Genomic DNA, 27,063 nt, shown 5'->3' on the forward strand with positions numbered 1-27,063 from the left:
CAGCTGGTGAAGGAGCTGGAAGACATACGCTTGCAGCCCCGCGAACCGCCCGCCTGGGCACAGCAGCTGACGGAGGACGGGGACACGTAAGTGGGGGTCTGGGAAGGTGGGCTCGATGAGCATGGACGTGGCGGGGACATGGCACGGTGGGAACGGGACAGGATGTGCTGGCGGGGAGGCGCCGGCCGGGCGGCGGTGGGGAGGGAAGGGAGGAGGAGAAGGTCGGAAAGTCCCTGGAGGGGCGCCAGGGAGAGGCGGCTTCGCGGCGCGGAAAGCCCCGGCCGGCGAAAGCCCCTGCTTGCGACACACGCGAATGACCCTGCGCACTGGGGGGGTTTAACGTGGGGTTTGAGGGATTTGACGTGGGATGTTCAGGTTTTATTATTTCCTCCCCTGCAGTTTTCTCCACTTGGCGATTATTCACGAGGAGAAAGCCCTGAGCCTGGAGGTGATCCGGCAGACGGCCGGGGACCGTGCTTTCCTCAACTTCCAGAACAACCTCAGCCAGGTACTTGCACCTCCGCAGCCTCAGATCCAGATCATCCCCTGCCACCCCACAAAGGCTCTCTGAGTAGCTATCCCCCCACCCCCAACTTCTCTTTTATGTTTTAATCAATGGAATCAATTAAATCATAGCCTGCTTGAATCAAAGCCTGCATTCAGGCAAGTCCCCAGCTGGCTTCAGCCAGTGTTACTACAACACTTCCTCTACCCCGAGAGTGGCACTTAACACCCGCATTTTTCAAATGTGATGCAATGGGTTGCATCCCTCTTTACTGGGATGTTAATGATACCTTTCATATAGATTGACTGTTGGGTATCCAGAGAGCCTTAAGTTCATCACTTCCAGACTAAAGGTCAACTCTACAATATGTTGGGAAGCATAGAGCTGAGTTCATGGGGTGTGATTTTAACTGCGGGCACAAACCACCAAGCAGTTGAGGGGTCTGTCCAGATGTTGCTGCCAGGTTTGTGGCATAGCTTACAGGTGTGCTTTTTCTCTTTTGCCTGCAGACTCCTCTTCACCTGGCAGTGATCACTGACCAGCCTGAAATTGCTGAGCATCTTCTGAAGGCTGGATGCAACCTGGAAATCAGGGATTTCCGAGGAAACACCCCCCTGCATATTGCCTGCCAGCAGGGGTCCCTCAGGAGTGTCAGTGTCCTCACTCAGTACTGCCAGCCACACCACCTCCTCGCTGTCTTACAGGCGACCAACTACAACGGTACGGGCACGCTGCTGTACATCGATGTTGGGGTGCTGTGCTGAGGTTAGGGTTGGTGTTCCACAGAGCCCAAAGACCTCTGGAGAGGTGGAGGAGGATCATTACGCCTGATTGAGAGTTGAGAAGCCCAAAGCGCACAGGAGTGTCTTGATTTCTTCCAGATGTCACTTAGAGGCCTCCTGACTGTTATTGGCTCTGATGGCTTTGAATTTTGCATTTGTAGCAAGTAGTTCTGCAGTGCTCCTTTTTTCTTGGGTTGCAATAAGTTGCACTCAAACACTGGAATGAAGCCTCTAAGAAATCTTTCCAAAATCCAACCTTGTTATTCATACTTACTGGAAGCTGGAAGGCTCTTATGGAAAACACCCTTTTGCCATGGATGAATCTCAAACTTAGATATCATCCTGTCCTATTATCTTGATTTTAACTGAATGGTAGGACATGAGGTTAAACTTAACTCAGATTTTCCCTTAATTTGTGTTTTGCAGGACATACGTGTCTCCATTTGGCATCTATTCAAGGATACCTTGCTGTTGTTGAATACTTGCTGTCCTTGGGAGCAGATGTAAATGCTCAGGTATGTAATGCATACAGTGAATTTAACTGAGCTGGGCTGTGTAGTCGTTAGAATCAACAGGTCTGTCACAGACGCTGGTTTTCCTAACATGCCAAACCTTGTGTTATTTTCATGCAGGAGCCATGCAATGGGAGAACTGCACTACATTTGGCTGTCGACCTGCAGAATTCAGACCTGGTGTCGCTTCTGGTGAAACATGGGGCGGACGTGAACAAAGTGACCTACCAAGGATACTCCCCGTATCAGCTCACATGGGGAAGAGAGAATTCCAGCATACAGGAACAGCTGAAGCAGCTGACCATGGCCAACCTGCAGATGTTGCCAGAAAGTGAGGATGAGGAGAGCAGTGAATCGGAGCCTGAATCAACAGAGGATGAAGTAAGTAGCTATTTGCGCCTTTTCAGGAGAAGGGGGAATCCTGCCCTTTGTGGGTTTTCTTGTGGTGCTCCAATGATCTCTTATCTATGTAACAGATGGGTATAAATTGCCCATAAAGTAAGATTGCACTATCAACCATCAAGCAAATAAATAGGAAAAGAATAAAAGGTAAAAAATAACCTGAGGGAATGTTGCTTCATGCAACACCATTCTGTTTGCTGATACCTACTGAACCTGTGAAATAAAATTCAAGCTAATGGATGGTTTTTCTCCTCCCTAGCATTTGTTTTTCTAACGTTCTTAGTGCTGTTAAATGGCAAATGTAACCATTTCAGTGTAGAAATTTTCCACATTGCTGAAGTCAGGGCATGCAGAATTTGGCAGTTAGCCCAGAGTGGATACGATACTCCCAGTCAGAGTTTTGCATTAACAGCCTTTTGTTTTTTTCTTGCAGCTTATGTATGATGACTGCCTTATTGGAGGACGACAGCTGACATTTTAAGGCAGAGCCTTCTGTGAAAAGAAGTGACTGTGCACATATGTATAGAAAAAGAACTGACTTTTTGTTTAAAACAAAAGTCACAATGCAGAGGGAAGAACCAGGAGGGGGATAGTACACTGGCCGTAATTGTGGCAGTACAGTTCCAGATTCTGGCCTGTGTTTAAATACAGGAGTGGAATGTGTAGCACCATTAGGGATCTGCGATTATGCACACCATCTGATAAGGGCCACACAGCCAATATTGTCAACCTTGTGAAGGTAGCCGACTACACATCTAACCTATCAGCAAGCTCTCTTGTGGCATCAAGTACCACAGGGAATGAGTATCCTCTCATGACAAGGCAGGCATTTACCAGCACCCCATCTTCTCAGAGACTGTGTTAACTTGTGTTGGGCTGGTGGCACTGCCTGGCCTTACTGACCAACCTCGGCTGCTCCCAGTGTCGTGTCCCAGGCAGAGGAGTCAAGCCAGGGGACTGGAGACCTCCTGGCTGTTAAGAAAAATAGCAATAATGTTAACTGTGGGCATTGGAAACAGTATGTTTCACACCATGTGTGTCATAATAGCTACACTTTTTAGCAATTGTATATTGTGTAAATAGTGTACATTTTTGTTTATAATTATTTTGGTACCTGTGAGATATGTATTTATTAAAAAAAGATTACTGTACGTGGCTTGTGAAATGGTTCATTGCCCACCTCATTGTCCTGAGATACCGGGGAATCCACCTGCTTTGCTTTTTAAGAAACATTCAACACCTTGTAGACCGGTGGGGTCACAGGCTAAGGGGTTTTGATGTGGTAGCAGCAGCAGGAAGACATCTAAGAGCTTGCAGCTTCCAGCCCTTCTGCTGCAGCTAATTTTGGAAGATGTGGGTGGTGTTTCCTGTGCCTGTGTCTGCAGGTGGGTCGTGGGGCTGGGGTTCCCCTTCTGACACCCAAGCACCAGGTCTCTGCTGCTACAGAGGGGCTCTGAGGCTGGCTGTGGCAGCATCTACCTGCCTTCATGGCACCTTTTGTTCCAGCTCCAGTACTCGGCAGCTCCTGCTGGGACTTGCCGGTAGAGCCTGGAGTTTGCAACATCGCTTGCCCTCTTGTTTATCACCTGGCCCAGCTCTGGTTTGAACTCGGACACCTCTGGATTTTCCAGAGGGGATTTCCGCAGGAAGAGGGAGGACACACCCGAGAACACGTGCTGCTGCCTTCCACCCCTGAAATTCAGGCATGGGGCCTCCCTACCCTTCCTGCTGCAGAAGTTAGCAGCTCTTCCCTGTCCAATGAAGAGCAGTGGGGGATGTGGTTTTAACCCACTTCAGTTACTTCTGCTTGCTTCCCTCCAGCATTCTAGCTGATGGAATCACTTTGCTCAAATCCTCACCTGCACCTAATTATCTGCTGGCAGCACAGGACTAATTGTAGCCACAGATTTTAACCCATTGTGTGACTATGCAAAGGATGGGTTGCATAAAGGGTGACCATGCTCCATTCCTTCTGTGCTGTAACCCCCTGGATGGGGATGGAGCATGGCAGAGCTGCTGACGCAGGACCAAGCTCTGCCAGAGGACTTGTGTGCTGCTGGCACCCAGCCCAGGTCAGGCCACTGGAGAAGGGCAGAGCTCCAAATTACACAGGGACACCCATGCCCTTTTCTGCTCTGCTCTCCCAAGGTGTTCCTGACACATGACCTGCTCTAAGGAAGGGTCTCTGGTATGAGGAAGAGCACCACAGCCAGGTGGGTGCTTCCTAATTTGCATGGGAGCCAAAGGCCATTGTGGAAAGGATTATATAAAATTGTCATCCTGAGTCATTTTTATTCCCTTCCACTCTCATTGCATGAGCATAGCCCAGGTGTATGCACTGGAACTTCCTCCTGGCAAACAGGACCATGCCTGCATTGCAAACCTGCAGTCTTCCAGGTGTGGGGCTGGGTAAGAATCTGCCAAACTCTTCTTCTTCTTGGGAATTCACCCTGCCCTCCAAGTGGCCGTTAAAACTGGGCTGGGATTGGGAAGGGAGGAGGGTGGGGGTAGGATTACCACCTGCTGCAAAGAATCCCTAGTGATTTCCAACCTTTCTTGACTAAACACAGTGTTGCTACTGCTGGAAATAAAACACGCAATGTTCCTCTAACAAGCTACACTTGAGTTTCCCCTTTGCAAAACAGAAGCTGGAAATGCTGCCGAGGCCTTGCAGAGGCATTCACCTGCTATCGGTATCAGTGTTCTGGAAGTGCTCACGTACATGGCTGGCCATACTATGCAAATATTTAAATAGAGACCATCTGAAAGCAAATTCTTTTTATTCGAAGGCCAGAGGGAGTGAGGAAAGAGCAGTTATCACTAGTACCAGGCTGGTCAAGTAGTTTCAGAAGCAGCAGGTTCCCTGCTTTTGCAACATTTAGACAAACAGTATCTCAGGAAGGATCTGTTATGATCTTGCAAGGATGCTATAATGACTTAATAAGTTAAGCAAATGGTCTACTGTACAAGGAAGTTTTGCAGCTAAACAAATCATCGCTCAGGTACCACGTGCTGGTTATGCCACTGTTTGCCTCCGCCAGTCATGCAACAGTAACCTAGTGTGGTATGTGGAGGAGCCATAGGTAAAGCAAGTAGGACAGAGACGAATGTGAAAATATGTGTTTGTTAGCAAAATAGGTTGGGGATGTTGTGTATCTGTGTATTGCTAACATGGGGATATGCAGTGGAGAGTTTTGCCTGTTCACTTGATGACATAGTGAGCTCGTCCACTGTCGGCCACCCATCGCATGCCCAGTTTCAAATGCATGCCCTTAACTGCTGCATGTCCACCCTGTCTCTGGGCTTTTCCACACCTATGTCTTCAGAAAGATCTGAGAGTAGTTTTGGGGATAGCCTGTCTTCATGCTTTCATGATAAACTGCCTTCTTGGCACTTTGGCAGATATGTTGTATGGTCCCATTTGCAGGACTTAGAGCAAGAACGCCTTATGCGTTTATTCTGCGAGCATCACTTTTTCCTTATTCAGCTGCCATGGCTGCTATTAGCAGAGCACAGTAGCTTGCTCTCACTTGTCCTACTACCAGTGTTTCCCTGTGCTGGCACAGGGTTCAAAATTCTCTCCCAGCACATTTGTCACCTGCCCTGGGTGGCTCAGCAAGCTCCAAGAGCACTCATGCTGCTGCACATCAAGGTCCTCTCAAGTTCAGTTTTCGTTTCCTGCCTTTGATCTTCCCTCCATTAGTCTCCTTCCTTTCCTCAGCTCCTGAGATGCATGTGTCCTCTGCTCTTACTGCCCCTGTGTCCACCTCTGCCTGCTCTTCTCTCCCTTCCAGGGTGAGCACCTCTCCTCCCTCTCCTCCTGCAACACCAGCTCACCATGAAGTCATTCACCCATCATGACAATGCACAGCATGGGGCTACATTTCTGTTTTCAGCCTTTCTCTGCTGCCCATTCTTGTAAATCTCTTTGATAATCCCACAGGGATATTCCCATACTTCCTTATATTGCACACAAAGAGCTGAACTACCCATTTCTTCCCACACATTCTTCTTCCTCCTTGCACTACAGCTCCCTGTAGAGCTCCCTCATCCCAGCCACAACCCAGGGGCCACCTTCAGTCCTTGCCCCTCAGCTCACTCAGCATGAACCCTGGATTTCTCAAGAACCTTATGGTGGTGATTGATAGATAAAATGCAGGCTGTCAGGTCAGCAATGGCAGAGAGCAGAGACCAGGATCTGGTTTTCCCCCAGTAAATTGGGAAGCCTTCTCTTTCATTCACTGCAGCTTTGGGAAGTGTTAAAAGCAAGGGCAAAAGGCAGCCCTGCACCTAGAGACATGCATGGAGAGGCTGTGTCCTCCCACTAGCTCCAGCACCAGCCTGACCTTTGCAGTTATGAGCAAAGACCTTTCACCACTCTGCCCACCTGCTCACTCTGCTGCTCTCGGGTTATGGTACAGTGTGCTTCTCGCATGCAGCTTGGGCTGTGTGGGCTGCTTGATGCATACGTGGGTGTCTCAGCTCCCTCAGCAGAGAGACATGGGATGGGTGGCCCTGGGGAGCTGCCTGCCTGCTGATGGGCTTGGAGATCATGAGAGGCCACAGTTCTAACTTGGGTGCCTTAACTCCTGCTCTCCTCCTCCTCCTTCAGTATTCTGACACTAGAAAGGGGCTTCCTATTGACTACTTCACATTTTACACACCAAGAAGAAATGTAGGACCAGACAGGGGCCAATGGACAGTGTTTACCTACCATGCGCCTGGCATCCAGCTGGTGGGCAACATCCACCTGCCTGCCCCCGCAGGGCTTGATGCACCAGAAGGCAGTCAGGTCACCGGGACCCTTAACCTATTCCCAAAAGTGGCAGCCCACTACTGCTGCCTTTGCCCTACAGCCTCAGTTTATATTTGGATAAGCAAGATGGTTGAGTGAGGAAAGGAAGAGGTGGAACTAGCAACAAAACCCGAGGAAAGACTGTGATCTCGGAGAATTGTAATTTGTGAATTGTTTTAATGGAAATCTCTTCAATGTTGCTGGATTCTGGGCTGGGCAGGGGCTCAGCACAGATCATTTTTCCGCAGGAGTTTAGCTGTGGAAATAATTAAGCATCTGGTGTTTCTAGAAAAAAGTATTGCAGAATGGAGTTCAGGGATGGGAGGGAGGACCCTTTCCCTTGAAGAAAGCCCGCCCTCACTTCAGGGGAGTGGAGGGCTTTTCCAGCATTACTGTGCTCCCAGTGCCTGTGCTTTGCTGGAGAATGAGCACTGTGTGGGATCTCAAGGGATGAGGGAGCAGGAAAGTCCTGTTCCCTTGCACCAGCCAGGGTGGCATACACTGCTGGGACCCCCACTGCACAGCCTCTCCCTGTCTCCAGCCTGTCACACCTCTACAGTCCTTCAGGCAGCTCTCTGAAATACTAGCATCAGGGCCAAAAGGCTCCTTCTAAAGGCTGACACATTTATCAGGGCACAATGTAAGAAGCCAAAGTCTGGAGAGGTTGAAGCCTCCCTGAACACCCTGGAGGTTTTCCTGCCCTTCCTCCCTCCCCTTGCTCCAGTGTTCAGATTTTCCCAGAACAGTCTCCCTGTCCAATTTTCCAAACAGGACTTTCCAGTCCGTGTCAGAAGAGAGCTGGGTTTTCCCCGTTCACTCCTTTCTGCAGTTTTATCCCTTTACAGCAGCCGCAAGCTATGGCACCAGGCTCCATTGCCTCTCCAGCAGTGCGAGTGCAGCCTCCTTCCTGCCCACCACCAGCCACAGGGCCTTCCCTGCTCTGAAGGAAGTGGCCTGTTCCCTTTTAATTCAGATGCTTTTCCTATTCCCAGTTTTAGCTAGTTCAGATTCATTTTCCTGCCCACCTCTCAAGGGAAGCTCTCCATCCCGCTAGCTGAAAGCAAAACAAGAGCAAACGTGTGCAAAGTCTTGCAAGAAAGAGCCTTAAAACACAAGTATTTTTAACACACACACACACAGAGTGAAGGGCACACAGCTGCAATTACAGTGTGACAATTAACCCAGTTAATTATTAGCCCTGGATTTCAGTAGCTTGGAGGAGGGAGTTTCCCAAGGCCCTGCAGAAGATCTCAGTAAGCATTGCTGCTCTGCTTCAGCAGCTCTCCTTGTTTGCACTGGGGAGTGCCCAGGGATCAAGCGAGACAAAGTCCCTTGGAGGAGGACTGACCGGTGGTAAAGGAGAGCCCGTGGTGTTCCCTCATGCAGCGTGGGAGAACTGTGTGGTGGTTCTCTGCATGGGAAAAGGACCCAGTCAAAGCTCTGCATGTGTGCTAAGGGCTGTCAGTCAGTAAGAGTGGCTGCCCAATCTGTGCAGCACACAGAAATGAAACCACCCTCTTCTTTCAGATTTTCGTAAGTGGATGGGTTTCCATTCCAGAATGCACCAAGAGTGATATTTCTGGATTTCATCTGAAAACTCAGATCTGACTTCTGGCAGCAGCTTCTCCAAGTCATTTTACCCCAGCAAGCAAACGAGCAAGCCCTCCCCCAGACTGCATGGAGACTCCTTATCTCAGGCTGTGCGAAGCATTGCTTGGGCAAAACACTCCCAAGGATGGGGATTCACACTATCCATTCACCCCAAGCACACTTGACCTCCACCTCCTCTCAAATAGCCTATGGAGTTTCCTGAGCTGTAGTAAAATATCTAACATTGTCCGTCTGTCCATCCACCCCAGACTCTCCATGCTCCCATCCTTGCATCCCTGACCCCAGCAGCCGCAGGCTGATATGCGTGGTGCCAAACAACTAGACTACCCCACTGAGGTGAAGGAAAGCTCACAGACTGTCATGTCTCCTGCCTTGACAATCACTCTCACAGGACAGAGCTCAAACCTGTGGAAACTGAAATGATTAGGTGGAAATGGGGTTAACTGGCAGTGGTGTGGGAGGCTGGCAGGCTTTGCCTGCTGTCAATTTAAACAGGTGATCAAACAGCAAAAGGGCATGTCCAATAAGTGTGAAATGGCCAGAAGGCAGGGGGGAAAACATCAGCAGTGCCACCCGGGGTGTGAAAGCTGGGTGAGATACCACTGGCAGCAGACACAGCCCAGCAGCTCCCCCAGTTCTACTTCTGGAGTGGCCTCATCCCCTTCACATCCAGCAGCAGCACTTTTCACGCAGAAATGCTTAAGCTTAATGCCCTACAGCATCCTCCCCTCTGGCTCTGTCCCAGGGAAAGGGATGTGAGCAGGTCCAGGAAACACCAGGACTTCTGGCTAGGACTGCCTTCTGCCAGTTTCCCTTCTCCACACAGCTGACCCCCAGGGTGATCCTATCACTCACTTCCCTCTGCAAACCACTTTTGCATCTGAGGGACTTGTGGAATAAGGAGCTGATAAATCTTCATTTCCCGTTTCAGAGAAGTCTGGGCAGAGTGAGAAAGGGAAACCATGCAGGTTACTTGGCAGTTAGCTTCCTTCCATCAGCAGTTCCAGGCACAACATGGCATGACAAAACCCTCCTAGGCATGGTGCTCTGGGAAGTCTCTTCCTAAAAATAGCCATGCTGAGGGGCAGAAGACAAGAGGACCGAGCTGCATCCATGAAGTGCACAAAATTAGAGAAGAGCATCTCAGAAGAGCATGTGGCAGCTCTGTGCTGTAAGTAGGACCAGTCTTTTCTCACAAAGACTTCTGTGTGCAGGTGTGACCACAGCATCCTTAGAAGGAGTGCCAGTAACTCCAAGTTTTCTGCTTTGACTTTGAGGACAAGTCGAATAATCCAAAATAACCAATTGCTTCCATTTTGCAAAGGAAATGTTTTGCTCTCCTTTGTTTCAGCTAGAAACAATGTATTGTTTAAAAAGAACAGTATGACAGAAATTGCACTGAGAACTTCCCAGCTGAAAGAGACCACTTCTGTAGACTCGGAAAACAAGAATTTATTTTGTTTTTTCTTACTCACTGGAAACTTCGGGTGTTTGTTTCCTCACTCACCTGAAAAAAATTCTAGTCCTAAGATTTTGCAGTTGCGACATAGCAGAATTTCCTCTCCCAGTCTTCTCCTGAGTCATGTGAACTGGGCATGCCTTCAACCTGGGGCTTACCGTGTCATCTCTGAAAAGTCAACCCCCAAATTTGCATGCAATTTCCATCTATATAATAGCTGTTAAACTCCTCATGCTTGTGTAGGGGCACATCTTCACTTTTAGCTTTACAGCTAGCAGCCTCCCATCAGATCTGCTTAGCTGCCTCTCGCCATCCTAGCATCTACCCTCCTCAGATGCGTATATCCTGTCCCCTCTACCCATTGACTTGATCTTTTGACTGCTCTAAATAAACCACGTAAACTCAGCTTGCAGGAGGTGATATTTTCAAAACCGATCTTGAGAACATTCTTGTGCTGAAAGTTCTGGGGCTGCAAATCAATCCATGGCAAATGTATGGCTTCTGGTGAGACAACTGGAATGGGTTGCCCAAGGAAGTTGTGAATGCTCCATCCCTGGCAGTGTTCAAGGCCAGGTTGGATGAAGCCTTGGGCGACATGATTTAGTGTGTGTGTGGTGTCCTTGCCCATGGCAGGGGGCTTGAAACTTGATGATCTTAAGGTCCTTTCTAACCCTAAGTATTCTGTGATTCTGACACCAACCAGTGTCCTGCTGCTGAAGATTTTGCCCATGACCTAGACCATGTCTGGAGGCTGATTCAACCCAAGGCGTGAGGCCAATGCACATGACACAGGGAGTGTTAGGTGTTTCCCACATAGATGCTTTCATTCAGCAATAAAGCAAACACAACTTGGTGTGTCCTCTTCCTGGAGGCAAGTCCCTTGCATTGTAAGCATATTCGTCATGAAACACCACTGCACATGGCTTCTCAGCATCATCATAGGAAAAATGTTATCTCTGCAGCCATTCCACTTCACTGAGTTTACAGCTGGGCCCTTGAATGCTGTCGATAAAAGTGCATGTTCGTTATAAACATAGGATACTGACAGCTCTGTGTGGTCTTATTAATAATTTTGCTTAATAGCATGTGAAATACCTTAATCTTCAATCGCCAGAGCAGCTGAGTCCTGTTCTGTGTATAGCAAAGAAATCCTCTGGAAGCAGCTTCCTTTTAGGTGGTGGCAAGACTCCCACCATGATGCGTTGGTGAAAATGCTCTGCTGTGCAGAGGGCTGGCACAACACAAGTGATCCTGTCCTTCAGTGCTCCTTCCCACAGGTCTGCCTGCTGGCACTGCAGGGAAAGAGAGAGCTTTTGTCCCAGGCTGGATATGACCCTGGCCCAGCACAGAGGTGAGGAGGGTGCAGCACTGCTGGGCCACATCTCAAAAGGGGATTTTAAGAGTGAACCAAAATGCAAGTGTGCCCTCATGGTAGGGCAGACTTTTTTAACACATTTCATCATCACTTAGCCTGAAAAGCAGTGCTGTGACACACACAAAGTGGTTGCTGTTTGCTCCTGGTGGCAGCTCAACCCTGTCCAGAGGTGGCCATCATGTGCAAGTGCTCCTGGTGCCAGAGCCTGTGGTTGGAGCCGAAGGTGTCCCCAGCCTTGCAGCACGCTGGTGTGTGGCACCCCAAGCCCTATCCAGTTAGCTGTCAAGGACCTGCTTCAGCAAACCACAACAGGAAGTCAAAAACAAGATGTGTGAGATCAGTGAAGTATGCAGAGCACGGTCCCACTTAACCTCATCAATTTGTCGGTGTATGGGAATCTAGAGTTCAGGGCATAAATCATCAACAGCAGATGTAAACAGTCATGACAATGAGAAGAAAGCAAGCTTCAAAATGAGGGTAAAGGCGGCAAATGTCACCCTTTAAAGGGTTAAAGCAGAGAGGCACCATGTACCTTCAACCTGCTTACCATCTCTGAGCTGAGCCTCCAGGAGCTCTTCAGAAAGGAAAGAGCAAGCTGGTGCAGAGTGACTGAGCTGCTTTGCATGGGATTTCATTTTACCTTTTTTTATGAAGCACTGGTGAGAAAAAGAGGCAGTGATGGTAAATGCAAATATCTGCAAGACATCAAGGCCTCAACAGGGAACCTGAGCAATTCTGCAGTCCCTGAGCACAAGGATAAGGGAGCTGTGTGGTTTGAACTTATGACTGACATGGATCTTGCTGCAATGACTGACTGCTTTCCTGGCTGGGAAATAAGTCCCTTAATCCCATCAACATCAGTTGGGATTTTTTTGGCTCCTACTCAGATTTGATTGAAATATGTACTGAAGATCTGCTCTTAATAGCGAGAGCTCAACACGCACGGCTGCTTTTAGCATTACAAGAAATGTAGAAAAAAGAGGAAATTATTTGAACTGTGTGCATGCAGCAAGAGCTGCATTAAGATGCAGAAAGGATGATTCTTCCCTGATGTAGTGCAGCAGCTGCACTGGTGTCTCTCTCCTACTGACAGATAAATTATTTCTTGCACAGCTGTAATGATATACCTAATGAACTTGTGACTGCATAAACGCAGAGCATCTCCCTTTTGCTAACTGGTAACCTGCTGGGCCATCTGTCCCTCCACAGCACCACACAGATCTCATCTGTAACGTCAGATATGCTGCTGGCAGGGCCTGAGATTCCCCAGGAGGGGCCTCTGTGAGAGCTGTGTGCTTCCAGATCTGCCAGCTGAGGCTGCAGATGTCCCAGGAGAAAACCTCTGTGTGAGAAGCCAGGCTGGTCAATACCAAAGGAATGAGGGAGAGGGAAGGAAATGTTTTTGCTAGCAAACAGCCAGCAAATTAATTTAGGAATTGCAATAACAGCAGTGAGCCTGCCCAAAAATACTTGTAGTACAAATGCTCTAAGTCCCTGATGGGAAAAACTGAGGTACAGATAGTAAGTGGTTTATACTGCAGCACAGGAGGGCTCAGCCTGCTCCTTAACAGCACCTAGTACAATAAGAAAGTTAAATATCACCTCTCTTTTAAAGCACCTTCTGGTAACAGCAGTGGCATGGCCTGGCAAAGGCTGGGGCTGGCTCCATCTCTGCTGCTCACCATATGTGTGACTGGGGCAAAGCCCACACAGCCCACGTGGCTCTGCTGCTCCTAACCCAGGCAGGCTTCACATGCACCTTAGGGTGCTGCAAACCAGCAGAAACAAAATGTTCCCGTAGGACACGGAGTCACAGCCCATGCCAGCCTTGTTTGTGGCCAGCAGCATCCCTGCCCCAGCTCTGGGTTCTAAGCTCCCTAGGGCAGGGACTACTTCTAAATAGGTGTTTGCAGAGCTGCCTCCAGTCCCCTCCTCTGTGGAGCCACAAGGTATATGAACTGGTAAAACCAGCACCTACAGTGTTAAAGTAGTTGGTGCTTCCAGCTGCTTATGTACTCACTTTGATGTCTGTTAGGTCAGCCAAGATTTGGGCTGTCACCTCTGCACCAGGCCTCCCTCAGGTTCTTTAGACGCTACTAAATGAGCAGACTTCTGTCAGTGATGTGCAGTAAGGCAAGGTAAAAGGCTGTGGACTCCCACAAGCAGAGCTACTTGGAAATTCATGAGGATTTCTTGCTGGGTGGGGGCCATGCCACAAAGCAGGTTTCACCTTTGCTCAGCCCTGCTGGCAGAGGCACTCTATGCAAATACTGTTCTCTGAGCTTTCACACACAGCACTTTCAAAAGGTTTAAGCTCTTCATAAAGAAATCTATAGGATCAGATTTTCCTAGGGCCCCTCAAGTCATCTTATTAATCACCGGGACCATTCTCAAATGTCTTTTAACATTGAGAAATTCCACTTAATCACAGCCTGCCCTGCTACCACCTTCTCAGCATCAGATGGAGAAAGAAATGATGCAGCGAGGACCTTAGTCACACTAGCACTGCTTCAAAGCTGAGCTGGGGAATGGTACATGAATCATTTTTGCCTTTTATTTCTTTTAAGGGACATAGAGAAGACAACTGATGAGAGTAAAACACATTAAGCAGTGACAGGTCTTCCTGTTTCCTTCCCATCTCGGGTGCTGCATGCTCCTTCCCTGCACTTTAGCTGTATCTAATGAAAAAGCCCTTCTCTCTTTCAGGCTGCTCCTTGGAGATTTGGTTACCACACCTCAGCAAGTGCAGAGCCACACAGTGCTGTTTTCTGGGACCATCTGGCACACTGAATTGCAGAATATTTTCCAAGCCTTTTCCTCCTTCCAGAGGACTTTTCTTGTGTACAGAAGGTCAATGGGATCTGATGCTGGGAAATAAAAGACCAGCTCCTTGGAAAGGCGTAAGACATCACTTGTACATGCCTGCCTGCTTGCTGGAGTCTACAGAGCACATCCAGTGCCCAGGACAGGAGGCAAGGAGCTGCCTACACAAACAAAGGTGAATGCCAAGGCCAGAGGTACACCTCCAGTATCAGGCTGGCCAGCACGGCAGGGAGAAGGAAGTGAATCAGGATCAGAGGTCATGGCAGAGCTGTGCTATGGAAAGAGTTCTCTGTGGCCTCTCCTTTTGTTCCCCTGATCTGAGGTATGCAGAAAGGAGCACACCCCAGGATAGCTTAGGGCTCTGCAGACTGTCCCTTTCCTGCAGCAGGACAGCCCAGCAAGGCTTGCTCCAAAGCACTGTAATACTGGAGCAGAAACCTGCTCTGCATAGAAGAAGAGGGCGGGGGTGAAACAGCTGGAATATTTTGCCTCCTTTCTTTTCCACTGGAAAATGCGTAACCACACATCCCCACGGGTTGGAGAGGAATAGATATCTCGCTAGAAGGATCAGACATGCTTTGAGCAAGGGTTAGGTAACACTCAGCTGAAGAGCCAGGAGCTCAGCTCCACACTAACACTTCCTCCACCCCTTCAGCCTGCTCCTGTGCAGCTAAACGCTATGACCTTCTGGGGCAGGCAGTGCAGTGCCTCAGCTGCGGCTGCCTGACTAAGGGAGCTGCAGGCCCTGCCCCTGCCGGCTGTCCCACAGGGACCTGGATCAAGCCTGGCAGCAGGCTGGAAAAAGCATGCAACTCACTGCAAGGTGGGTTATGGTTTGCTGCAAAAACCCCAATGCACTGCTGAGGAGAAATCCCAGCAAGCTGTTTGGGTAGGCAGGGGTTGCCCTATTTCTGTTTGGGGTTTCCTGGCCTAAAATAAAGGCACCTGTGCTGAGCTTACCCATGCCTGTGGTAAGCTTGTCAGGTTGCGTGTGAGGGATCTCCAGCAGAAGAGGGAATGGTCTGTGCAGTACAGCCAGGGCACTTCAGCTGCACTAGTGCAGTCTGGAGTCCAGGATTGCCAAGCACACTCAGGTGACCGGTCACAGCTGCTGTTTTGCTGGGGTTGCTCAGTATCAGCTGCCAAAGTCCTCAGCTTCAGCACAAACACTTCCCAAGGGAGAGCACAGGAGGGCTGCAGATACTGGGCTGTGCTCAGTGCATCTCCTCCAGGGAGAAGGTCAGAGAAATCCTCCCCTGCAGACCTCTCCCCAGGGATGGAGCTATGCACTGCCCTGTTGGCCTCTTCCATATACCCCACAAATGTGCTGGCAGGCTGTAAGCATTCCTAGCTGGTCTGAGCCCTGGTTTAGACAGAAATTTGCCACCAATTCAGCAGCTAGGGCTGTGCATGGAGTAGCTTGTCATTAATCATGGTACAGCTGCTTTTCTGTTGCCACCAGCTTGCAGCCATCCAAACTCAAATGACGTTCAAATGACATGTAAATCTGGGAATCCCCTGCCCCAAATCTTTCTATGACCCAAATAAAAGCACCTCTGTAAACCACTGGCTATCAATCCTGTTTCAGCTGTAGGCAGGATGCCTTTAGTCATAGAGCCACATCTTAATGCCAGTGCTCAGATCCAGGCTCCCACCAGGCTGCAGAGCTACCTACAAGGAGACACAGCTTCCAGAATTTGCTTTTGTGGCTTCAGTCCCAGTGCTCTCCCACTGTCTCTGGGCCTATTACCACCCTGCAGCTGCCAGCCTGGAGGGGCCAGTCCTGTCTTCTGACACAAGCTCCAATGCAAAGTAGGTTTCTCAGCTCCCTGCACTCTTGTGATTTGTTTGCTTAGATTTAGCAGCTTGAAAGGGATAAACAAGTCAGTTCCTAGACACTTTGCTACAGGAGCTGGCAACCTCTGTTGGCCACCAGAGCCAGCTCTGCAGGAAGGTGGTGCCAGGAGTTACATGAACAGGGAAGCCCCCGGCAGGCGATTTTGCAACACCCTCAGCATCATCCAGGACATGGTGACACATGGTCGCTCTTCCCCACTGGCCCCAGCACGTATCTCTGGCAGGCGCTGCGGTATCTCCATGTGCTTGCTGAGTACTAGCACAGTGTGAGAATCAAAGCTGTGCTGGGGGCAATCTGAGCTGATGTTTTCTTATATTTACACTGCAAAACAGAGGCCTCGTCCTTGGAGTTGAGCAAACCCATAATTTATGCCAGGGATGATCACGCTGGAGCCACTGAGGGAGCTGCTCACGTTGCTCACCACACTGCAGTTCATTTGCTAGGCAGGCTATTTCAAGCTGGGTCAAAGACACTGGGTTGCATGAAGAAAACAGCTCATTGAGCAACAGGTGGAGTTCAACACTTAATGAGGCTACCGCAGTCACCAGCTCAGAGGTCTTTCCAGTCTTGTGTGTTGTCTTCAGCCATGACTAATGCTGGAAACGTTGGGGTATAGCCTCACCATCTCTTGGGCTCCTAGGCAACCGGTAGTGCAGATCTGCGCAGGGAGATGCTTCTGCCCATGTTGGTGACAATTTTAACTACCCAGCAGCAGGAGAATTAAGAACAGTATAATCCAATCCCAGATGGAGCTGATGCTGGTAGGGCCTACAGAAGCGTTTACACATCACCTATTACATATCAGCTTCAGGAAAAACTACTTATTCTCCAGTAGCATAGTGGATATCAGCACTTGGGCACAGATCCCAGGAGAGCTCTAAGACCCTAAATCAGGATGTGGGTAGGCTGTGAAAGTCTGTATCCAACCCCACCGTCTGGAAAGCCTGTGCTCAGCAGCTCCCTATGTCCTGCAATGTGTACAACTCATTAGAGGCCTCTCTCTGCTTGGCCTGGAAGTCCCTCGAGCAGCGGTGGGACTGCCTGGGCATACGCCTCACCCAAGGACCCTTTGATGGACATTGCATACAACCTCCTGGGAGGAAGGACTCTAGATCTTCTCTTCCCAACCCCCCCCGCAGCTGAGCAACCTAATCCCACACTCTTAACACACTCTGCTCCTTACCCTGTGCCACCACCCCGAATCCCTGGCATTGGGGAAGGAGAGGAGGCTGGTTTGGTGGTTGTGGCTCCTCGTGGAGAAGCACAACACCAGGACAAGGCTTGCTTAAGCCCCAGCTTTGCTGGAGGAAGAGACGATGTCCGTGGTCTGCGTGGCCACTGTGGTACACACACTGCAGCTGGCAGAGAGAACTGCATGAGCTTTCCCCTAGTTTGGTTCTGACAGAACCAGCCAGGGTGGCTTAGAGGAGCTCAAATTAACCTCTGTAATTTTGCCCGAAGCAAGCACAGGGAACTGCACTCTGATTACTCCACCCACCATCTGAGGAAGAGCAGCCTCCAGAGGGAGGGGTAGGTGAGAGCAGGGAGACTGAGAATCTCTTTCAGAGCTGGGTTTGGAGGAAGAAAAGTGCTTGTGGCCCAATGCATGCAGGGAACCCCTCCTAGAAATCCATCAAATTACCAGAGCGGGTGGGTAGCAGCATCCCTTCCTAACAGCAGGCAAAGAGGCTTTGGGTGAGCCCAGAGGAGCAGAGAGGTGAAGTTTGTGCACTTTCTGCATAAAAAGACAGAGAATGCCCTGAAGGCTTATTATGGAAAAGATCAGAAGAACCTGGCAGGACTGCCTGCAAACGCTTGGGAGCACAGAGCAGGTTGGGGGTAGGTAAGGACTACCCTCAAGGGAGCAGCCAAGGCCAGGAGGGCTCTAGGGAAATGGATGGTAGACGTGTTGAGAGATAGGGCTGTTGTAAGAAATTGCCAGGCAAAATGATAACTTGCACCACCAAGTGACTGCCTTATTGAAACAGAGAAAATAGAGAAAAATAGGAGAAGAGTTTTCTGGCTCTCAGTGCTTCCCCATGGCGGCTGGCAGTGTCAGCCTCCATCCCCACAGCCCCCTGGGCCACTGTGCACCAGGGAGGAGAGGAGAGGAGTGTCAGGCTGTCCCAGTATATGGGTGCTGCCTTTGCTCACGTACAAAGGCTCACCTTGAAAACAGGCCTGGCACCAGGTAGACAGTCGCTGAGCTCCAGGGCTGGCTGTCAGCCAAAGGAGCTGGGGCCCTTCTCAGCCTGCAAGGAGGCTGGGGCAGCTGAGGTGGGGCACTGGAAAGGGTGCCAGCTGCTCAATGGAAATGTAATCAGTTGTACCCACTCCTCTCACCTCGGGAAATTCCAGGTTCCTTCCACAAATGAAATGTTCCTTTTGCAAACTTGCTTTGGTGGGGTTCCTGTCCGCACCCAGGCTGTATAAACAAAACCAGTGCTGAAAGTCAAAGCATCTCTATGCAGGACTCCCTTTGCTCCTTGTGTTAATCATGGTGTGACAGCCACCCTCTGTCGCCTTGTTAATGTGCTCAGTTAAATCTGATCCCTTCAAACAAATGCAATGTGAGCAGCAGGTGCCATCACATTTGCAGGTCCTCTGGGATATTTCTCAAATCACCTGCTGACAGAGAGGTGTCTTGGTGACTCAGCTCTTGTGACCTGCAGCCACTCATCAAGGAGGGTTTTGCCACTTCCACTCAAATCAGCTAAGCTAGCGAGGCATGTGTTTGAGTTGATCTTTCTTTTTTGCTTCATGGATCCTTTATGTCACAGCTGAGCTGGTGGTGCCCTTCCTTCTTCCATTTCCTTAGAAGGCAAAGAGCTACAGGGTGGATTTGCCTGGAAGTCACTGTAACTGATGATGTGCTGCACTGAGCATGGGCACTGCAGAAGTGCTGTGAAAGGAAAGATCCAGACCCTGAAGCGAGAGAGGGTCACACTTTGAAGGAGCATAAGCAGATGCCAGTGTGGAATTGCCTTGGGGCAGCCAGACAAACCCTGGTTTGGATGGTAACTATATGATGTCACCCACAGCATCTGTGAGAACCCAGGAAAACTCTGTGAGGGCCAGGGGTGAGGGTAGGAACACAAAATCTTGCAGAAACTTTAATCAATGGGGGAAGACAATTGTCGGCAACCAAAGCACATCAGGGCAGAGAGAGAGATGAAGACAGTGCCTGAAACTGCTATCCTGTAAGCAAAATGACCCCTGGATCAAGCTGTTGCAATTTCTGGCTGCACGTACTGGATTTCAGTGCAAACAGGGTGCCACACAGTTGCTATTTTTCTCAGTGTTTTTGCTCAGAAAGCAGAGTGTGTCCTGTGGTAACTTGTAAAGATGAAATCCTGTTCTTGGGTTTGGAAGGAAGATGCTTTCTCATGCCCTCCAGGGAGAGTCCCTGATGGGACATGCTGGGGAGAAGGCAGGGCTTTCTGGTGGGCTCAGGAGCAGCCAGGAGGATCATCTTTCTGTCCTCACACTTTTCTTCCTTTAGGGGTGCCTGGCTGTTGCAAGAGCTGGTGGAGAGGCTGCGGTTGTGAATCCCATAGAAGGCTGCGGTGGGGGAGCTGTGCCAGCACTGGCACCGAGCTACCCGCTTGGCCTGCGCTGTGGTTTTTCTGGGGAATCACCCATACCAAAGCAAACACGGCACACACCTGATGGGTCTTACTTAAGCGTTTCTCATTTCCCTAGCACAGGTTGGCAGTGTCCTGTGCTGCCCTCAGGTCCAAGCTGGGGCCACACCACTGGTCAGGGTGGGGATGCTCCTGCGGCTCCCTGCACCGAGGTATCCCCAGGCAAGTGGGGGAGAAACCATTTTCATGGTGATTCAAGGAAAAAACACTGTCAGGGCCTGATTTCCACCGAGCGTTCAGACTCAGAGGGCCACATGCTGATCCGAAGGTCAGTGGCAATTAGTTGTATTCCCCATCCTAGTCCCATTTAACTCCCTGTAGCACTCTGCTGCTCTGAAGCACTGCAGAAGCAGAAGTTTTGGTCCACGAGCTGGGACACCTTGCCCTAATCCAGATGTCACGTGGGGTCACCCCATTCCTGATAATCCTTTGTCTGGAGGAGGAAACACTTAAGGATGTTTCCAGGAAGCTTACAGGACTGGGGTGGAAACACACACATCCAAAGGCAGATTGCTTAGGTAGGAAAAAATGTATGAAAACTGAGCCCGTAGGAACTGCAGCATGGACACACTGCAGTCCTGATGTGAAAGAAAAAAAAAAAGGCACATTCCTCCAATTCTTCCAGCCAGCTTTGCCTTGCAGCTGAGCACAGCAAGAGGTCTACACGGTGACAGAACATTTCCCTGCACCCATTTTCCCTCCCTTCCCTTTTTTCCATGTGTTTTTGTTTGGTTGTTTGTCCTTTTTTCTTATTTTTCATCTGCTTGGTCATATGTGCCAACATTTGCTTTAGAAGGAAAGCATTGCTCTGGCCTCAGCATCCATGGTTCAGCTTACTCAGCATCTCCCCAGGGGGATTTCTAGAGGAAGGTAATCAGCACTGTGGCTAAACTAGCTTCCCTTCAGCAGCCAGAAAATAATCCCTAACCTCCAGAAGAGGAGAATATGCACTGGACTGGGGTGAACTACGTCACACAGCCCGCAGTAATGCCTGGTCCCCATCCTGCTGATAGGAGGGGGAAGAAAATCAAGGCTTGCAGTGTTCATAGAGCCTCTCATTCTCCAGACCATGTAGCTGACTAATCAGGTTTGAGGGATTTGAAGGGATTTCCCTCTTTGTGAAAATCGTAGATCTACTGAAGTTAAATACTCTGTTAGCGCTGATTGTAAAGCACCTCTTCTCTGTTTGCACACTGGGTCTGTTTTTCTGCTTTGTATCTGCTTAAAATCAGGAACACTTTGGCCAAAAAAAAAAAAAGTTAGAACGTTTGTGGTTTTTAGAAGCTGCCTGTGCCTAGAGGCACTGTTTATTCTCCTGTCAAAATGGTTGAGGATGAAAGGAGCATCCCTCCTTCCTCCTCCTCCTTCCAAAGTGTCTCCTGGGGAGATGGGTCTGCAGACACTGTTATGAATGGAGCTGCACAGTGCTCACCCTGACTGGGATTTAGCATGCTCTCTCCTTTCCTTGCTAAGAGGACACTGTGTGGTTGTGTAATGACAAAGCCACTGCATTTTAGGAAGAAGAAAAGAGGAAGGAAACTGTGCAAGACAGGGGGTTCCCAAACTGCGACACTGTCTTTATACATGGTACTTTTGAATGGAGCACAAGCTTGGGAACCAGGAGGGGGTTTTGGTACTGTTACTTCTCCTTGCTAAGTCAGTATCTCAGATCCTGGTTGAAGCTGTGGCAGTTTCCCCACCCCACAATAACCACCTTGCAGGCTCTGTAAGGTGCACACAAAGCACATAACCGACCTCCTGCCTCATTTGCTTGTGGACCTGCTGACCCTACAAAACGCTGCTGGCAGGGCTGGGCTGGATCACGAAGGTGGGACTGACCCACGAGCTCCATCCACCCGCAGCAGCCAGCATCGCACCCACCAGCTCTCCCCAGCTCCTCCTGTGTCCCACCATGCTGTAGGGCCGCTGGAAACACTCCCCTCACACCCCATGTCCTACATCTCTGCAGAGCGGTGGCAGCGTGTCACGCTCCACGGCATGGAGAGGAGTGCAAGGTGGGATGCGTACGTGCCTGGGCACGGATAAGTTGCACCATCCCCACAGAGCCTGCAACACCTCCTCGCTCACACCCTCTGACTCTAACTTGTCCTTTGATTTGGTCCTAGCAGACCTTTTCAGCAAACTTGCTGAGGAGACCAAACCCCAGGTTTAATCACCCACCTTGGCTGCAGCAGCTAACTCAGCAGGGATTTTGCTATGAAGCCATTATCTGCATTGCAGTATTTGAAACACAGGTTTGACCTACAGCCCCTAGGTGGAAAGATGTCACTGTCTCTCTGACCACAAGAGATAAAAGCACAGACCAGACCACTCTAGCGTTATCACACAAACCCTGTTATTCACTGTTTGTCAAAAAAGTAAACAAACCCACACTACCCCAGCTGCAAAGACCTTGCTATCTCTCTGCACTGACCACATCCAGCTTGCCTCATAGCTGCAGGATGTTCAAAGGCACTAGCACAGATAATCTTCGGAGGAGGAAGTACTCTGAAAAGGCTGGGCACCCCCACACGGACTTGTGATTTACCTACAAGCTCTGCAGCTAGGTTGGGCCCCGGGCTTGCTGAGCCTTGGCAGTACTGCTGCAGTGCAATTACCTACCAGTGTGGGAATTCCCTCCCGGGTGGAGCCCTGTGCTGTAGGTGTGGTACCAACAAAAACAAGCCCAGGTTCTCGCTGTTCCTTTCAGGGTGGGCCTTGGAGCCGCTGGGGGTGGGGAAACTTGCCTTGGAAAGCTTCTCCTGTTGATAGTTCAGTAGAGGAGTAATTAAGTGCTAAGTGTATGGAAGTTGGAGGGGGCAGGACTGGGACAAACACCGATGTGACAAATACCAGACTATCCTTATCCCGCTCTTTTATAACTTACTTGTAGCAGAACTCTTTTTTGTCTCCAAAAAAGAAGCCTGATCCCTTCTCTCAGATCAGAGTATGCCCACGACCTGGGTGTAAGAGTTTTAAACTGAAAACAAGAGCAGTTCATAGGAGTTGGTCAGCTTGCATGAGACAGCTCTCTAAACATGTTAGAAGAAGACTGGAATAACTGTAATTTATGGTGAAGAATGAGAAAGCAAGAAGGGTGGCACTGTATCTGTTAACAGTGGCAGAGAGCTCCTCAAGAGCCAGCTGCAGCACAGCACAGTGGCAGCCTCGAGTGAGCGAACCACAGTGCCCTGCAGGGTTAGCAGGCAGTGCTAAAGACTGGTGGAGGCATGTCCACCCTGTTGCTACCATTGGCAAGACGGCGCTATGCGAGGATGTTTTTAATCGAAATGTTAAAGCACAGATCCAGCAGAAACAAGCCAAGCAGGTTCTGCTGCAATTACATTTAATGGCTGTTCTGAACCTGCTCCCACAGCCCCCAGCACAATGATCACGAGAGCACAGCAGCGTTTGGACTGGCTTCCTTTCTAGGCCAGTTATCCTCACATGACCCTACACACTGAGGACAACACTGATTTCTTTCCCAGCTCTAAAAGTCAACAGATGTGCAAAACCAAGTGCCCAGGTTTTGCTCACACTTATTGCAAATACTCAAGTTGTGTTAAACATGTCTCTTTCAGCATAGGTGCACTTTAAGATTATTGCTTTATTTTGTTTACTTTCAACTGACCTTCCAAAAAAAGAAAATCAGAGGCAGAACATTATGGAAGAGCAGGCAACAACATACTAGCCAGCACAGCTAGCCGGTCTCAGCAGCTCTGCAGTATTTGTCAAGACCTGAAGGAGGGAGCAGGAGCCTTTCACCAGCAGGAACTGTTCCAGGCAGTAACCGCAGCTCGTAAATCCAGCCCTTTCAAGCACCCATTTTACACAGAGCTGAAAGGCACACACACACACGAAGAGCTTCACTCTTTGCATGGCTATGAATGAGTAGGTACCTGCAGTGTGGGCTGAAGTACCATCTGGAGGATTGTACTTTTACTGCAGGAGAGTGCTGAGAGCCAGCTACGCGAGTGAAGTTGGCCAAGAGCAACTGTTTATTCACCTAGGTAACAGTTTAAAACACCAACATGACATAACCATGGCAACCCGCAGTATGTGGCACTGCCAAGTAGAGAGGTGTGCTTTTTGCACTCCAACAGGATGGTAAAACATCAGCCTGCGCTAAACTGGGTCCTGCCCTCCCTGCTTCCACAAGATCTTACTCCTCTCCCTTCTACAAGCACTGGAGCATCCAAACTGAGGAAATGATTATTTCTCTGGATGGAATTTTAAATTCTGTTTTTTTTTTTTCTTTAAACATAGCTATTTCCAAATCAGGTTCCCTTGGGAATTTCTGAGCTGCACAATGGGTGTAAGAGCGGAGGAGACAGGGAGGAGCTGCTGGAACAGCACTGTCCCAGAGAAACCTTCTTCAGACTAGAAGAGTGCAGTCCTGCTGCTGCTCAAGTGTAGGCTTGTGCCACCTGATGACACAGGCAAATGCCACTTTGGTGGACCAGGTGTCATCACATTGGTTCAAGTCAAAGAGTAGTGAAGGGGATAACCAGCTACAGATACTCCTGTTCCTTTGGTGATGCTGGCTGTGGTTTCCACTGCAGCCTGTGCCAGAGGCAGTGCAATCCCATTTCCCTTTTCCCTCCTTTTCACCAGCACTACAGCTGCTTTTCAACCTGCAGTGAGCTGATTCAAGTCACTAATCAGAGAACTGAACCAAACAAAACAACGTTTTCCATCAGTTCAGTAAACAGAACAGCTCATTACAAATGTAAATGAGTAGAAGTGCTGGTTGCAGGAAGAGGGCGGGCATAGCTGGTATCAAAACAGGGAGCGTACCTGCAAACATCACAGCAACATCAGATGTCACTGAATGGCATCCTTAGTCCTGATCACGCATGCTATGTTCTTCTATCCACAACTACAAAGTTTTATTCTCTAACTTGGGAGAGGGTTGCTTTCTAGACTAAGAAATCCCATAAAGGATTAAATAGCTTATGTTCACAAGTCTCTTTGCCAGCGGGTGTCACAAGAGGCAGTTTCTGGGACAGAAACATAAAATTTGCCGATAAAAAAAACCACAGCCTGGCTTTGTGTCACCTGATCTGTCCTGCACACCATGCTTTAGCTAAAGCTTCACTAGAAAACTTTATTCCACAGGCTTGTGGTTCAATGTATGGATCAGCTAAGCTGCAATGAGTTGCACAGCAAAGCCATCTAGTGCATCTGCTGCACTTGAAAGCTTAGCTAGGGCTGTCAGATTCTAAAAAAAGGACCAGGAGAAAAATACCAACCCAAAAAAATGAAAACCCACACTTCTTTGTATATAACTCGATTCTGCCAGGTGCAGTTAGCTGGATATTGACTCGGTGATCTGCTGGGTCTGTTTATTTACCAGGTTTACTTTCAAGTATATTACAGTTTACATATCTAACACTGTAGCACAGAACATTCATAGTGAATGGTGACACAGGTAAGGCTGCTCCTAGAGAAAAGGTTATGTGCTAAAAAAAGCCTGGTGAACAGCAGTAAATACTGCTAATAGTTGGGGGTTTTATCAGTCATTTAAGAAATACAAGTTTACCCATACAGACATAGTACAAAGGACAGGATAAAGTGTTTTGGTGGTTTTCTTTTTTTTTTTTTTTTAGGGCTTTTGTTTTATAATGTGAAAATCCTGATAAACAAAAAATCCAGACACTATTTTCATTAGCTTGGCATAAGCGTAAGATGCTCCTTGGTTTAGTCTGGGCATGAAGAGGTTTAAGTTCACCGTTCCAACAAATCCTGAACTACAGGATGTCTTGCATTGTTTCCAAATAGTTTTGGTTATGGCAAAACAAGAGGACAGAACAAGCTGTTACTAGCAAGAACTGGCTGGAACAAGCTATGACAATTTAAGAACTTCCCATTTGAAAAAAAAAATTAAAAAAAAAATAATCACTGATTACAGAATGAAAAGCAATGCCCCCACCATTATTATCCCAGAACAAAACACGAATACTGCCATGGAAACACTTCAAAGAACTTGATCTCAAGAGCCAACAATGCTGCTGCTAGGAAGAACTCAAACCAGCGGGTTTTGCATCTGTGTAGGGGAAAAAATGGTGAAGTTGTTTGTTTTCAGGATCTAGTCCTTTTATCTCACTTCCCACAGTGTGCACTAAACAAAAATAATTTCTTATTAGGTACATCTGGACACTGGCTCAATGAAAAGCAAATCAGAGAAGGAAGAGAAAAATGCAGCATATTATTCCATGTGATTAAAATTGCTGTAATGTATCTACACACACTCACTCCACCTGAACTCCCCATCTGCCTCTCTGTACTGCTCAGACTGTCACCACTGGAGGCTTCACAGTGAAAAAAGATAGGGTCTAACGTTGTGCATTACAAGTCAATTCAAAAGAAGTCGATTCAAAGCACATGTTGCACTTGAGACATACTGGAAATCCTGGAGCAGTTCATTACTGCCCGCCTTAACATCTTTTGTTCCCAGGATGAATACACAGACAGCTCCTGATGACCCACAGACAATTTATGTTAAGATTCCCTATTAAGCTATTTCTGTCTGTAATACCTGCTGTTACTGCTTCTGAGACCCCCTTAGGGAGTGAGCAAGGCTGTTCAGAAGAAATCCAGATGCTTTGCAAATAATCCATCTGATTTACCTAAGCTGACAGCACGTCTGTGGCATTTGCATCCTTACACTCTACACCTCAAATAAAGAGCACTGGGAACATAACGTGGACAGAGTTACAAAGCTGTGCAGAGCCAGTCTGAGTTTAGTATGGTTAACACTGAACTGGGTCTATACGCAAATAAGACTTACTCCTATTCCTGCTTAATTACTTGTGCATTCACAACATAACTGCACCTACCAGAGTTTTCAACACTGGCAAACAAACCATGAATACATGGAGTGAGCCCAAGTCTGGTATCACTCCTGATAAGCTCTACCCGAACCAGAAGTGTGAGGATCACATCATGCATACTCTAGTTTCTCTGTCAGTGCCAGGTTTGGAACAGCAGGTGATATCAGGTACAGTTCAACACCAGTCATGGCTGCTACACAGTTGGGTTGCAGGTGCTATCTGCTCCAGGGCGTGAGGAATGCAATCATGTGTATGTGTAATACACGGGGTTTCCCCAGTAGGTCAGGTATCCCCATCTGCACAGCTGCCTTTATCTTAAATAACAAAAAGCTCTGACTGGAAAAGAAAAATCCCCATCATTAGTATGAAAAGAGAACCGTGAATTTCCACTACAGGACAATATACTAGCAAAAATGGCATTTCAGTTGCTGCAATTTTAACTTTTCTTATTAACACATGATGCA

The 27,063-nt window shown here is 48.7% G+C and overlaps 1 protein-coding gene across 1 annotated transcript; it reads left to right on the forward strand.

The window, feature by feature from the left end:
• Positions 1 to 3: 3 nt before the first annotated feature.
• On the forward strand, positions 4 to 2,799 carry NFKBIA (NFKB inhibitor alpha; the record flags this gene model as incomplete). Its single annotated transcript, XM_061367564.1, has 6 exons — positions 4 to 86; positions 400 to 508; positions 1,015 to 1,225; positions 1,714 to 1,802; positions 1,920 to 2,180; positions 2,635 to 2,799. Coding segments are annotated over 6 exons (801 nt in total), but the record flags the coding sequence as incomplete, so codon positions are not given.
• Positions 2,800 to 27,063: the final 24,264 nt, after the last annotated feature.

The sequence above is a fragment of the Neopsephotus bourkii genome, unplaced genomic scaffold (assembly GCF_033783945.1).
Source record: "Neopsephotus bourkii isolate Nb327-2 ecotype Australia unplaced genomic scaffold, CSIRO-AGI_Nbou_v1 NB_1388, whole genome shotgun sequence".
In the NCBI taxonomy this organism is placed as follows: Eukaryota; Metazoa; Chordata; class Aves; order Psittaciformes; family Psittacidae; genus Neopsephotus; species Neopsephotus bourkii.